This window comes from Phalacrocorax carbo, chromosome 14 (genome assembly GCF_963921805.1).
Source record: "Phalacrocorax carbo chromosome 14, bPhaCar2.1, whole genome shotgun sequence".
Classification (NCBI taxonomy): domain Eukaryota; kingdom Metazoa; phylum Chordata; class Aves; order Suliformes; family Phalacrocoracidae; genus Phalacrocorax; species Phalacrocorax carbo.
The window spans coordinates 7996608-8012393 of NC_087526.1; the positions used below are offsets into that span (position 1 = coordinate 7996608).

Sequence of the window (15786 nt, forward strand, 5' to 3'; positions counted from 1 at the left end):
GGTCGTAGGCAGCCAAGCAAGTGCTATGCCATTTAAATGAGGCCAGGGATTGCTTCCCCAATCTTTTGGTCTCCTTCCTCTCCCACCAAATTATGTCTTTTCTAGTTGGCTTTCATGCATGGAGAGATCCCTTCCAGCAAGTCAGACACTTTGTGTATAGGCAGGTTCTTTTGATTCCCAGGACATGCTGTTACCTCCTTATCTCACCAACAAACAGGAGGTAACACACATAACAGGGGCTTGAAAGCTTAAAAAGAAGCATCGAAAAAAGTGAAAAGTCTCAAACATTGTAAGTTTTTAAAGTGACTTCAGAAATACTGGAAGTTAAGTTTGTTTGCTTTTATATGCAAGATTCTTCCATATGAAGATAATTGGAAGCTATATAACTGCATTTCCAAACACTAAATTCAGACCAGTGAGTTGGTAGTAACCATGTGCTGTAACTCATAGAATCATAGATCATTAAGGTTGGAAAAGGCCTTTAAGATCATCAAGTCCAACCACCAACCCAACATCCCCAGGCCTCCTGAACCGTGCCCTGAAGTGCCACGTCTACACATGTTTTGAACACCTCCAGGGATGGTGACTCCACCACCTCTCTGGGCAGCCTGTGCCAGGGCCTGACCACTCTGGCAGTGAAGAAATTTTTCCTAATAACCACTCTAATCCTCCCCTGACACAACTTGAGGCAATTTTCTCTCATCCTATCACTAGTAATTTGGGAGAAGAGACCAACACCCACCTCACTACACCCTCCTTTCAGGTACTTGCAGAGAGCGATAAGGTCTCCCCTCAGCCTCCTCTTCTCCAGGCTAAACCCCCCCAGCCCCCTCAGCCGCCCCCCAGCACACTTGTGCTCCAGACCCTGCCCCAGCCCCGCTGCCCTTCTCTGGACACGCTCCAGCCCCTCAATGTCCTTCTTGTCCCGAGGGGCCCAAACCTGAGCCCAGCATTCGAGGTGGGGCCTCCCCAGGGCCGAGCACAGGGCCCCCATCCCTGCCCGGCCCCTGCTGGCCACACCAGTGCTGACACAAGCCCGGGGGCTGGTGGCCTCCTTGGCCACCCGGGCACTGCTGGCTCATGCCCAGCCGGCTGTCAGCCAGCACCCCCAGGGCCTGCCCCGCCGGGCACTTCCCAGCCCCTCTGCCCCAGGCCTGGAGCGTTGCCTGGGGTTGGTGTGACCCAAGGGCAGGACCCGGCCCTTGGTCTTGTTACACCTCATACAATTGGCCTCGGCCCATGGATCCAGCCTGTCCTGGTCCCTCTGCAGAGCCTTCCTGCCCTCGAGCAGATCGACAGTCCTGCCCACATTACTCCTTTGAGTGCTTTGAGGCAAAGAGTTTCTTCCCATACCCTCTTGTAATCAGTCACCAAGAGAAATATTTTCTCAGAAGACCTCTTCAAAAATTTGGAGTTATTTTTAACATAAATAACTTTGTTATTTTGTTCCAAATGATAAGGGAATTCAATTTGGCTCTGTTAGCTTTAAAAAAAGTGTTTCTTCTGACTCCTTCAGAGAGATGCAAAATGCTTGGTTGCAGAAAAATGAAGGTAGGAACAAGTTTCTTTCCCCCAAGCTGCACAATATCAGGAGGCAGCAAAAAACATCTAATTTACAGTTATTGTAGTTTAAGGGAAAAAAACTCTGAATATCAGAGCTGTGGGAAAGATGGAACGGTAAGAAGAGGGAGTCTGCTGGGGGTTTTTTTGGGTGCAGATTGGAGAAATACCGCTGTATTCAAGCAAAACCAGGGAGAAAGACTCCATCCCTTAGAGAAGAAATGCATTGATTTGGCCCAAATGCCAAGCCAGACAGAGAGGCTGGGGTGTTTCCCCAAGCTCTGCTGAGCCAACAGGTACAAATCAAATTGCCCCTGTGGGACCAGACCTGCTGCTGTCCAGGCAGTGGCTCCCTGGCTACAGGGCAGGGATGCTCCCTCAGAAAGCTTCCTGCATTGGCCATGGGACTCACAAGGTCTGCCTTTACAGCCCCCATATCCAAAAAGCTCCACCTTAGAAGTCTTCAGTTTGTGATTTTCCTTCTCTATCTGCCTGTTGTCACTGGGCAGCCGGTCAATGTCTGCACCTTTCTGATGGGCACAAAGTCTCTCCTCATTTCCAGACTAAATGGCAAGCTATTTCCATTCATTCTTCTGCAAATACTTTTTTTGTACCTAATTTGCTCTTGCACTCCCTAGTGTGCATTTCTACACATAGGGTGCCAAGGCAGAGAGCATTTAATTACTTAAAGTATGCCATTTCTCCATATTATTTTCTTCCTAGATTATTGAATGGATTTTGAGCTGCTTTGACACTCAGAGCGTTGACACCTCGAAGTCAACAACAGTTTTCCTACCAATCTTCCAAGGCTTTGGATCAAGCCCATAAAGAAGAAAATACAGCAAAGAAATTCCAAGCAGAGGCTGTAGAAAAGCTAATAAAATGATGCATGCCTGTCTTTGCTGTGGGGAAAGACCAGCTTCCCTGTTTAGTGCTGCTTATTAAGTCTTTACAAACAATTAAAGCAGCAGAGGAGAGAAAGACAGAGCTATCGTTTCCAGCTCCCCAGCTTGCCTTTCTGCCCCCCGGCATGAATTTCATAAAGCACAGATCTCCCAGTGGGAATCCCTCAGCAATTGATTTCCTACTGGTGAAAAACAGCAGGCAGACGTCCTGGCTTTTCTGGCGAGAAAGGGAGATGAAAGGGAAAATTTGCCTCAATGTTTTTTGCAAGCCGCACGGCTGCAATGTCAAATCTCCTCCTGCCAGAAGGTCCCTACAGGAACATGGTTCCATGGGGTGACAACCCTCTGTAGATGCACAGAGAGCATCATGTGAGCTTAGGGGACTCTCACAAGAACAGATCACTATTCAGGCTCCATTTTTGCTCACCAGCAGGTCTCAAAAGAAAACTCTCAGTGGCAGCGCTTCCCCAGAATGGGTAATGTCCAGCACGTTTTTCTCTTCAGCTATTCTTCCTTCCACAAAACCAGCATGCCTGGGATTGCTTCAGAGCAAATAGCCCCATCACCAGTAGGAGCACTGGGAAGCAGCAAAACACCTAACAGCCAAGACAATACAAACCCACTTATCAGCCCATCCCTGCATCTCCTGGACTCGAATGCTCAACAGAGTTAAAAAAGCCAACCTGTTTTCTAAGAACAAGCTGTGCAATCAAAACATAAATGATAGGCACAATCAGCTGCAACACAAGCGCCTATCGGCAGGCGAAGGAGCAGGTGCAGTGGCAGAGATCAGAGATGCTCCATTAGTGGCAATGATGCCAGCTCAATTGATGTTCGCTTACTATTTGGGTCATTTTTTTGCTTTTACATTAACAACGTGTCTCACACACCGCAATTGTTTTCCCTCCCTGCAGCCACATGAAAGAGATCCACTGATCACCTGTCTTTTTCTCACTGCTTTCTGCCCGATATAGGTTTTGCCCATTTTATAAATGGGCAAAACAGGCCTTGTTTTCACCCTGGAAACAAGTCCATAAACTCATCTACCAGTTTCAATACGGACAACAAACCTACAAAAACTCCATTATTCAGGTGCCCCAGGGCAGCAGTGAAGGGAAAAACTGAGAGTAGAGGGAGCCAGCCGCAGGTAACAACATCATATTTTGCCTCTCTCATGGATGTTTTTCTTTCCAACCCAGAAAACCTCATCCCTCAGAGGGCTGTGGAAGGATCCTGGCTGCCCCACACAATGAGGAGCAAGCCAAGCAGGAGTGCTGCAGAGCTGCACAGGGAAAACAGGGGAGATGCTATAACAGCCCAAAAACTCTTCTCACCTTAAGTCCTGGCCAGATAATAGGGAGATTCAAAGTCTCAAAAGTAAAAAGCACCTCGATTCCTGCACAAGCTGGCTGCTGAGCACAGAGTTATTCTGCTGGGCCCATAAACGCGCAAGAGAACAGGCAGTGCCAGCGCCTGATAGCAGAGAAAGGAGTTCATCACAGCCTCCCTGTAAATTAGGATGTATTGGAGATGTATAATTGATTGCCAAGTAACCCGCAGAGACACACAACCGCTCTACAGTTATCTAGGACTCACTAAGCAACACAAAAAGGTTATTGATGCAGTTGGGGAGTGTTTCTGTACAGCTTGTGATGCTGTACCTTCTGACATCTGAGGTGGGGAAACGCATCACTTAACATTTACAAGAAAACAATTCTTATTACAAAAAAAATCAACTTCCCGGCAAGGAGCCTCAGTGAGGGCTTGCAGAAGTCAGTGGAAATGGGCCATTTACAAGGAAATCATTTTCCTCCACCTTCAAGTGGAATTGAGAAGCAGGTGGAGATGAAGAGCTCTCACAGAGCTGAAGCATGCTCCTTATTGACAAAATGACACTGATATTACCAACGATCACTGGTATTAGAAGTGGAAAGACTTATTTGGTCATAACTCAGCCCTCCAACACAAAACACCTTCTCCTGCTCATTCAGCTTGTCTGAAATTAGTCACCTGGCCAGAGGCGCTGCATGGCCCGGGGAGTTTTGTGCTTCAGAAATTATTCTCCGTAGAAAACACAGAGGTATATTTTTGTTTCTTTTCTTTTTCTGCTTCTCCTCCACAAGCATCTGAAACATCTTCTCTATGGGGTGGCTGTCTGAAATTAAATTTGCATCAGTAGGATTTCCGATGGGGACCTCATTTTCCCCAGCAAGCTGTGAAAACCCCAGTCAGTGACCTGGCAGCTTCAGTGCCCCAGGGAATTAAATTCTGGGTCTTTCTTTTGGGGACCAAATTAGTTTTTAAAGAGAGAAGAGCCAGGTCCTACTGGCTGTTGCTGCTCTTTTGGTTACTTCTGGTGCACGTACTGAATCCACTCCCTGCCCCCCTTGCTCAGAGACAAATGTCCCTACTATATCCATGACCCTGGGGTGCAGATGCACCAGCCGTAAACCTCACTTTGCAGCAATGCCTTCTCTTCCCTTTTCCTTTTATTTTTTTTCTTGGTGTTTCACAGCACACCACTTTCTACTAAGTTCACCCCTGTTATCCAACTTTCATTTTCTCCATCATGCTGACACATCCAACAAGGATCATGCTCTTAAAACTGAATTTTCATTAGCAGATATTTGGCCACATGAATTACAATGACCTATTTAAGTAGGTCAGGTTGGTATTAATTGCAAAAAAGAGCTATAGTAAGTGATTATAGACCAAACCATAGAGTCAAGTTTTACTAAGCTCAAATCAGGCCTCCTGCTTTTCTCTTTTCTCCTTAGAATAATCGACACTATCATTAACTTTGCATGTATGTTGGCCTGAAGAGCATATGGAGAAAGGTGATGGCTCCGCATAATTGCACTGTGTATATATATAATACGTATATATATATATATGTGTGTGTATTTATATACACGCATAATGCTGTGCCAGAGACAGATTTCACATGTTGGATTTTGCGGGTTTTGCTTGTTTGTTTGATTTTTTTTTAATACAATGAACATTGTATAAAATATTAAAACATTTCTCTAAAATATAATATTAAGGTGAAGATGAGCCTTTTCACTGTCATAACACAGGCAGGGAAGGGAAACTGAAGTGAACAAAGCAGCAAATTCATTCAGCAGCAATTTGCACTCCATAACCCTCCGATGATTAGGCTTTTAGGCCAGAGGAGCTCTGCTACTTAAGCAGACGAGGTGACACATTTAGCTGTTGCTTAGAGATATTGGAATATATTGCACAGAGCCTGCTCCCAGCAAGCCTCCCTGAAGGGCTCCGTGCTGGTTTTCCAAGGATGAATTATAGCCCTATTGCAATGCCGTTGTTTGCAAAGCCTCATAGCTTTCAAAGCAGGTCAAGCAATTTCAGATGTCATTAGAAAAGTCAAAGCGACAACTCATATCACCCAGAAGTGGCACAGATACCAAGAGCTCTTAGCAGCTGTATAACAACCAGCTTAATAAGGACTAAATAATGTGTAGTTCCTGCATGGGATAGCAATGGGTTGCAGCACTAGACAGCACGTGTGTCCTACACAAGCCTTGTCTGCCAGCAGCACAGCACTGGAAAGCACGGTGTGGATGGGGAACCAAGAGGAGAGCAGATCTCTACCTGCTGATTCACACCCAGTTAGGGCAACTAACTTCCTCTTATTTCTCTTTTACTCTAACCTTTTTAAACTAGGATTCCTCCTTATGTCTTAGTTGTTACCTCTGCAATCCAACAATGGTGCTGGAGAACCCCCTTGTAGACATGCCATGTACATCTGCTAAAGGCAACCAGCAGGAAAACAGAATCCTGCTAACATTTCAATGGTCATTGATAGTTTCAAGAGTTAACACCATTCCAAGATAACTGCAAAAGTAATCAATCAACTGTACCTGGAATACTGCAGCACAAGGTACTGTCATAGATGATGCTTTTTCCTCGCAGGCAGAGGTCGCGTATCAGATTACGCAGAAGCCATGACTCACGTGGGCTGACAGAACAAACCCAAGGTAGGGAACAGCAGAAAATCAAAGCCCAGAAGAACAAATCGCTCCATTGATTGATCCAGCAGATTGATTTCCCCTGATTTCAGATACAGTTAAGGAGGATAAGGCAGCAGCTCCCCCACAGTAGTCAGAGCTGTCGCAGGACACACTGTGGGACAGCCTTTGCCCACTGCTCATAGCAGCTCTGGCACAAGAAGGGGAGCGCCAGGCTACTGCCCAGCACCTCCAGCAGCTGCCCTGAGCCCCACAAACCCCGCAAAGCTGATGAGCAGCACTGAAAAGGGTGATAGCCCCCTTCCAGAAACCTTCCTCTCCCAAAGGGCTCTGGTCTGGACAGAGTCAGCTGGCTCAGGGCAGAAAACAAACTAAAGTATAGAATCACTTCCAGCCCTAGGGAAAAGCAGGAAAAATACTGTAGAATAAAAGCATCCTGGAATGGAAACCCATTTTAATTTCTCTCTGGAACAAGGCTGTTTGAAGCCAGACCAAGGGTGGGGAGGTGTTTAAAGAAGCTGCGTAGTTTTCTGCCTGCACTCTTTAAATCATCACGGATATGTATAAATTGCAGCAAGACTGGCACTGTGTCTTTGCTCTTATGGCCCTGAGCACACTGCCAGAGTTCTATTAGTTAACATGCCACTGCCAGCATGGCAGAGGCACTCTGACAGCACGGGCTTCTTGCTGGGAGCCAGGCAGCCTCTTGCAATGCCACTTGCCCTCCACAGCTGGATCACACCTCTGGGAATATGCCCAGGCCAAGGCTGTGCGAGCACCATGGGGCTGGGGGTGCTCTGCAGAAGAATCAGGGTCTTCAAAAGTTGCTGGGAATGAGGGCTGACCCACTGCAGGAGCTTCACAGTCTCCTTCCTGACTTGCAGGAAAGGTGCAAACAGCCCCAGGTGTCCACCCACCCACCACCTCCTGGTGCTACAGTTTTATTCCCCATCACCTCTGGTCTGAGGAAATAACTCACACAGCATTTGTCTTGATTGCTCCCCTGCAGAGGTGGAGATGGGGCAGTTATTGATACATCCCTTGCTTGACAAAAACAGGCTGTTCATAAGTAAGACTCATTACTCTTTTTCTTTAAAGCACCTCCAGTACCACTTTGCCTTTACTCCAGCCTGTGGCAGGTTGGATGTGTCACCAGCTGTAGGATCCATTGCAATTGTTATGATCAAAAGCATTTTCTTCACCCACAATTGACCAGTTCACTGATGGAGACATCTGCTCTACCCTCATCCCCCAGAAAAATAAGCACCCACACACCTCGCCTGGTTCCCAGGCATGTCCCACAAGGTGAGGACAATCATCTGTCTAAGCCAAGCTGGCTCAATTTGGCTGGGAAGGATTAGGAATCAGGAGGACAACTCCTATCTTATCGCAAAGGGGAAAACACCCAGCACAGGTGTGATGAATAAGCTCAGGTTTCTCCTTTCCAGTTCACCCCAACACCCACCAACTGCTCCTTTGCTGAGCCAGCACTACACTGAGGAGGAGCAGGTGGTTCCTGGGGGATGCGGCGTCCAACCGCGGTGGGGATGCACCCCCAGGCTGGGACCAGGGCAGCTTGGGGGAGGCTCAGTCCCAGGACAGAGGTTACAGCATAGTGACAATTATCCTACAATAAATAACCTGGGTAGGCACACTGGCTTTACTCACCAAAAGCCATCACTTACTGACTGTTGGACATAATCGGTTCTGAATATTAACCTGCAGTGTTGTACCATCTTTTGAAAAGCCTGAACACCTCATACAAATAAATAACCCTAATAAGCAGTGACTGGAAGATAGTCAGCTGAGAACATTTTGTTTTGCTGAGCAAAGAGTATTGATTGTGTATCTGTGTCCTTGATATGAACTTGACTCTTTGACCACAGCTGGAGCCCAAGAAAACAGCATTATCTCCTCTCAAGGGGCAGGGGTGGGAAGAAAAGCAGTCTTACCAAGAACGAGTCACAGGACTTCTCTGGGGCTGCAGGAGTTCCATGGTCATGTCCAGGGCCTGTGAAGCAGAGGGCTGCTGCTCCCTGGCTTAGCTGGTGGGAGGGATGTTGAGCCCAGCACTGCACAACCCCTTCATCCAATGCTGGGAAGTGAAGCGAAGTGGAAAACAATCCCTTTAGGTGTCTGGGAAAGCTGGAGTCCTAGAACAGCAATCCCAATCCAGATCTGACCTGTTCATCTGATTACACCCTCCTCTGAGTCCCAGCTTTTCAGACAAACCTCTGCTCTGTCTCTGCAAATTGTTTATGGATCTTCCCAGGATGACTGGCAAAGAGATGGAGGTGAGGTTCAAAGCCTGCCCCAGAAAGGACAAGGATTACCAGGACTGTGACCACAGGGGGATGATCATACCTTGTCACCAAAGTGAGAATGCCAAAAGTAAGGTGCATCCTGAGGGGTACCCTGGGTGACAAAGAAGCCATCTTCATTTTGCTTTATTTAGAAGCTCTCCTTGAACTCTACTCAAAGACAATATTATAGTTTTAAAAGGGGGTGAAAAAGCCCCGGAAAGCTACTGCCTGACCAGCAGGTGATCTGACTCTAGGCAGCAGTAGCACAGGTGCATTAAGAATTTCAAACATTACCACCCCCAGTAAAGCAGAGCATAATCAGTTCTGAGTTTTCTTTCCCACAGTTAATGCATTTCATTTTAAATGACTGAACATGTCTGCTATTCCTATGAGACCTTGCAGGAAGGGCACACTCATTCCTTTCCCCAGTGAAGTCACCCCTCTAGCAAGCCTGACTTCATCTCCCTTGGTGCTCCTGGATGGAATAAAAAACAGCTTTATTTCAACAAAGTATCAAAATTAAATCCATCCAAGATTACTGTGACTTTGAAATAGGAAAAGGAAAAGGAGGTCCATCTCAGAGGCTGATCCAGAGTAATTAATCCTCTTCAATTACCCCTGTGGATTAACAAGGGAGGTGAGGTAGGCTTCACTCCTAGTGACCTGGAGAGGTTCTCCTCAAAATGACTGAAACCTGGTTAGAGGCAGCCTTCTGCCTTATACAACCACCCTTCTGCCTTAGATGACAACCCTTTAGACAACATGTCCCCACTGGAGGGCTGAAGCATCTTAGAGGGCTCAGATAGCATCACTCACACTGTTGGTGGGGAAATAATCCCATCGTTCAAACAGATATTTTGCAGTTCTCTCCAAAAACAACCCAGGCAAAGAAAGCTTCTGCCCTGGCTGTCCCAAGCAAGGTGTGAGCTGCTGCTGTGGCTCAGCCCTGCCGGTGCCAGGCACTCCTGATGCCCTCCAGGCACAGGTGGCAGCACAGTTCTCCATAACTCCAAACTTATGGATGGTCTTTGTCTGGAGTCAGCAGCACATCAACTTTTTGAAGGCAACAGATCGCTATTGATTCAGCGTTGCAAGAGATTTCCCCCTCCCTAATTTACAGCCTTTTCTTTTTGTTTGCACAGCTGACTCCAGTGTGAACACGGGTTTCGAGAGGCAAAGTCCATCTCCAAGGCATAGATTTGCCAGGGATAGAAACTTTGTCCCTCTTGCACCATGCTGGCAATGGAGCTGCCCGTGCAAGAATAAGTCCAAGTGGCTCAGAGGGAAAATAACAGCTCATGTTCTTCGTAACAGCAACTTGAACTACTGCTTGGTTTTTAGGGCTTTGTGCCACACTAAGATTTATAATCAAGTGGAATGGACACCCAGCCAGAGAAAACAAGATGAATAAAAGATCCTCTCAGCCTTCCCTCCAGGCACTCCCTATTTCACATCATGCCAACACACACAAAGTGCCTCCTCTGTGCTCAGCCACTGGCTCTGGCTGGCTCCAGAGCCAACACAAGGGAAAGGTTTTTTCTTTGTTGATGGAGGTGTTCCTGCTGCAATGCAAGTTCATGCATGAATTTAGATCTGTTTGCAATCGCTCTCCCCAAAGCAGGTGAGTTTTACTGCAAATCTGTTAGAGGAACTAAGTAAGGAGCACAGCTCAGAAAGCAGGTGCCATGCATTTTCTTGGGGATATAAAAGAAACAAAAGCCCCTCTACTCACACCAGACAATGAGATTAAATTCTCAGTCTCCATCTCATTTCTGACAAAGTTGTTTTAATCAAACACATCCTAACCAAGGCGCACAGGAGACCATGCTCACTATGGATAAAAGGAGTAGGGCGGCTCAGGCAGCTGGGGAGGGATGTGGCTCCCGTACAGGGCACAGCCACCCCAGCAGCCCTCTCCAGCTCCCAGACTCCCATCCCCTTAAGCATATGTCCCAAAACACACAGCACCTGGGCACACAGCCACTGGCCAAGGCAGTGTGACAGCCAATTCCAAGATAACACAGTTTGGGGAGTGAAGAGACAGCTTTTCAGCTCTCCCAGAGACCTGAGAGATGTGCTTTATGCTGAAAAACAGAAAGCCACAATGGAAGCATTTTCAATGCAAAATATTTTTACACCCTTTTGCCCTGGGGAATAGTTACTGATCAGTAAATTTAACATAAAATTCTTCTGAAATTCTCTGTCTTCCAGTATTTTCTTCTCTTTGACAAAGACAACAGCGACACCTGGAAAACTGCCTTCCCCTTGCAGACCCATCAAAACCTTGCTTCCCTTACAACAGAATCACAGGATGGTGGGGGTTGGAAGGGACCTCTGGAGAGCATCTGTCCAACCCCGTGCTGGAGCAGCCACCCCCAGAGCAGGGGCACAGGGCCGCGTCCAGGCGGGGGGTGAATGTCTCCAGGGAAGGGACCCCACAGCCTCCCTGGGCAGCCTGTGCCCCTGCTCGGGCACCCGCACAGGGAAGGGGTTTGTCCTCATATTGAGGTGGAACTTCCCATGTTCCAACCCGTGCCCGTTGCCCCTTGGCCTGTCACTGGGCACTATTGAAAAGAGCCTAGTCCCATCGTACTGACACCCACCCTTTAGATATTTATAGGTATTGATGAAATCCCCCCTCAGCCTTCTCTTCTCCGGGCTGAACAAGCCCAGGTCTCTCAGCCTTTCCTCATAAGGGAGATGCTCCAGTCCCCTGATCATCTTGGTAGCTCTCGGCTGGACTGGCTCAAGCAGTTCCACGTCCTTCTTAACTGGGGGGGCCAAAACTGGACACAGCACTCCAGGTGTGGTCTCACCAGGGCAAACTACCTACAAACTGTGCCAGCTTTCCCAAAACAGGCAAGAGGAGGGCTCTGGGAGACAGTCTTTCATCTGAAGAAAAATTATCCATATCATTCCCATGGGTCTTCTTGCATAGTCTTTAATTTCTGTTTAATTTTGCTTAGGCCTAATAGCTGGCCACATTTTGGCCAAGATACAGAAATCAGCTGTAAGAATTGTACACTGGGTATAAAGAAAAATTACCATCTGCTGAAAAGTCAGTTATACCCATGGCCTTAAGAACTCACCTCCCTGAGTGCAATGAAGTGCTTTGCTCCCACCCAGTTACTGGTGCACAGTAATCTTGCTAGAAAAAGGGTAAACAACCCCAGAAGAGGAGCAAAGTCAGATACAGCTCTTAGTTCATATAAACGAGCTGACCTCCTTGGTTAAATGACACTGCATACTGTCAGGCATAGCTCTGATGGACGCCTGCATTTTCTCTCGACTAGTATTGAAACAAAGGTCAGGCAACCTGCAGGCGGGCAATATATTTAGAAGACTAAAGGAGAATCAAAAGACCCTTGATATCCTTTTTCCTTTTTTTATAGGGACATGAAGGTAAAGTGATCTAACATTGTTGCTGGTTTTGCTGTGTAACCTGGAGTGCATTTCTGCCAAGCTTCACAGGACTCCTGCATCTTGTGATGCACATCTGAAGGATTTAGCTGCATTTCCAAAGCTGGACCAGAGACCCAGCTGGGGAAAACCAGCTGAGCTTCCCCAGAGCAGCTGAAACCAGCACAGATCTGGCAAGGTACATCTGTTTATTCGTTCATTTTGAGCACTGTAGTGTTGTGTACCCTCCTCCCACTCCCCCCCCCCCCCCCCCCCATTTGTGCATCTTCCTTTGTTAAAACCAGCCAGTGTTTCCTATTGAAGCAGTTTAACGTTCACACACACACCCCCCCGCTGTTTCCCACCATTTCAGATAGCCCTCATTCAGCCAGCCACAGCTTGCCAGCCCAGGGTGCTGCCTGTGCCCCTCAACATATCCCTCATTACTGAAGAGAACAGCCCTGGAGCATCGGCTGTTCGCCAGCATCTACCTTATTTACTATTTAAATAGTCCTGCAGAGAAAAAACTTTTTTCCCCCCTTCTGTGGTGTGAACAAGTGCTAATTGCTCAGACATGCAATGCACACACAGAGCCACCATGTTGATATGATTGCAAAGCCCGGTAACGTCAGCATCCCACAGACCCTCCTCCAACTCGGATTAGAGAGAAGAGGCTCAACAGTGCCGAGCAGCAGGTGCCGGAGGAGGCAGCCGGAGACGCTCACCAGGTAAGGGATGCTTGAACCCTCAATTCCCAGTGACAGCTTTCCTGCTCACTATATTGCTCTGCGACAACAAAACGCAAGTGAAGTGAGGCACTTCTCTTTGCAGGGGCTGGGGACCAGTTGCCAAATCTTTGATCTTCGTGGGGGGTTGGTTTTTCGTTCGCTTCCCTGCAGAGGAATTCTTGGAAGTACGGGTCAGGCAATAGTGATGGAAGTGGCAACTGCTAGACATGTAGACAGATGGGGTAATTCTTGCTTTGACTCTAAACTGGATTTGCTTTCAGGGTACTTCTCCCCCCTCTTCCCAGAATAATCCTGAACTTTTGAGATTTACAGGTCTGTCTGTCCATTGTGCCAAGTTTTGTGTGCTGCCACGGTTGTTTGCAATGGGGATGGTCTTCATATTGAATAAGATCATAACCTACCCTTGGTTAAAGAGTTACTTTAATTGTGGGTTAAGCCCCTTTAAGCCATAGTTGTGGAAATACTCCTTGAACTCTATTTCCCCCCCTTCTTCTTTTGATAGGGGACCCTGGGAGTGGGGAGTAGCCATGTCGGAAACTTCATTGTTTGTGAAATCTCAGTCAATGAAAGGAGTCTGAACTTCAGCACAAAGAAAGGCACTAATTAAATACTGCAACACTTCTGCTCTGGCATGGAAAAGCAAGCGCTATGCAAGTGAGACAGCAGCCATCGCTCGAGTCCTCCAAGGGCTGCGAATAGCAGACCAGACACAAAGCTTCCTCTCTCTCCCCTCCCTGTTCCTGCCAGCCCCAAGAAGGACTCTTGCTGCAGAGAGCTCAACTGGAGCTACTTGACTTTCACAGCAGAAAAAAACCATAGCTCACCAGGATGCTCTCAGAGAGAAGAGTTCCTTGACTTACCTAGGGAGTTATAACTCTCGTTTGCTTTGTTCATGGAGCCTTACGTGTCTTTCCATCTCCCCCTCTCCCCAATCACTTCAAAAATCTAACTTCCCCAGTGGTAGGGGACAGGAAAAGTAAGTTAGATGATCCATGCTGCCTCACAACCCACCCTTTGGAAACAACCCACTTCTGAATGAGATAGCAGCTGCTTCTCAAATAGAAAAAAGGCTCTCCCTCCTGAGCTAGCAAGGCTTTCAGTGACATCTGAGGGTAGTCTGTGACCAGCAGGCATGGGAAACAGCTCTCTTTGGGATGATCTGAACAGCACCTGCAGCAATGCAGGCAACAGCTGCTACCTGGACAACAGTATGAGGTTCAACTTAACCTTCCAAGAGCAGGCAGCTGATTTCTACATTGTCCTCCCTGTGATTTACTCTGTGATCTGTGCTGTTGGGCTCACAGGCAACACTGCTGTCATCTATGTGATCCTCAAGGCCCCTAAGATGAAGACTGTGACAAACATGTTCATCCTGAACCTTGCTATAGCTGATGACTTGTTCACACTTGTCTTGCCCATTAATATTGCTGAACACCTCCTCCACTACTGGCCCTTTGGAGAAGTCCTTTGCAAGGTTATCTTGTCCATAGACCACTACAATATCTTCTCCAGCATTTATTTCCTCACAGTGATGAGCATAGACAGGTATCTGGTAGTACTGGCTACAGTCAGGTCCAAGAGGATGCCACATCGTACATACCGAGCAGCCAGGATTGTCAGTTTGTGCATCTGGATTCTAGTCACCATCATAGTTCTCCCTTTCAGCATCTTTGCCAATGTCTACATAGATGACCTAGAGATCAAGAGTTGTGGTCTCAATTTTCCCAAGCCTGAAAGGTTTTGGTTCAAAGCCAGCAGGATCTATACCCTCATTCTTGGCTTTGCCATTCCGGTATCCACAATCTGCATCCTCTACACCATGATGCTCTACAAGCTAAGGAACATGCACTTGAACTCTAATGCTAAAGCCCTGGACAAAGCCAAAAAGAAAGTCACTATTATGGTCTTCATAGTCCTGGCTGTGTGTCTCTTCTGTTGGACCCCCTTCCACTTGGCCACCATTGTGGCTTTGACCACGGACTTACCCCAGACCTCCATGGTCATCGGTATATCCTACTTCATCACCAGCCTAAGCTATGCCAATTCATGCCTGAATCCTTTCTTATACGCTTTCCTGGATGACAGCTTTCGGAAAAGTTTCCGGAAGATGCTGGAATGCAGAACTTCTTGAACAGTGGTTGGGGCTTGCAGATCCCTTCCCTCCCATGGCTTTGCAGGACCACCTTTGCAGACAGAAGGGGTGGCTAATGAACACATAATATTCTTTCTTTCATTTACAAGTAATATATGCGTCTGGTTATCATTATCATTCACATGGTTTGTCCCTCTTACTTGTGAGTCTTGCATTTTCCACTCTCTGTGCCTCCCAACTACTCAAAGTTTCATTTCTATATTCTTGTTTTTAATCATACACCCTGAAAAATTAAGGACAGAAAACTTTGTCAGAGGTGTACTTCTACTACGTAGTGGTCCTTTATTGCCATCTGCTGTACAGCTGGAGCCCAGCTTTCAGGTTAATGTAATGCTCAGTTTTTAATAGCTATGTTCATCTATGAACATCTATGTTCATCTGAGGATGGTTTCACGGAACAGAGCTAACAAACACTTTCAATGACATATGAATAAAATGGACAGAGGATGCAAGAGGACTATTTGGAAGAAAATACTCACCATTTTCGTGTCCGTGTGTGTATATGTGTGTTATGGCTTTGATTTTGAGGGAATGTTTATTTTCCACCCCAAATTTCCATTTTCCTGTTAACACAATTTAACTGTTAACACAAGTTAAATTTAAACTAAATGCAAGATCTGGGTCTCAAAAATAGTGTTAAACAACACACCATACAAATACAATGGCAACTGGGGGAATCGTGTCAGAAATTATTTTTAATTAGTTGTTCCTGATAAGTGTCAAATACAT

General features: G+C 46.9%; 1 protein-coding gene across 1 annotated transcript; it reads left to right on the plus strand.

Annotated features, from left to right (window-relative positions):
• The first annotated feature begins 13565 nt into the window (after positions 1-13565).
• NPBWR2 (neuropeptides B and W receptor 2) lies at positions 13566-15139 on the plus strand. Its single transcript, XM_009507808.2, has one exon. It carries the CDS (start codon positions 14038-14040, stop codon positions 15034-15036), a length of 999 nt encoding a protein of 332 aa, XP_009506103.1. The 5' UTR covers positions 13566-14037; the 3' UTR covers positions 15037-15139.
• The last annotated feature ends 647 nt before the right edge of the window (positions 15140-15786 follow it).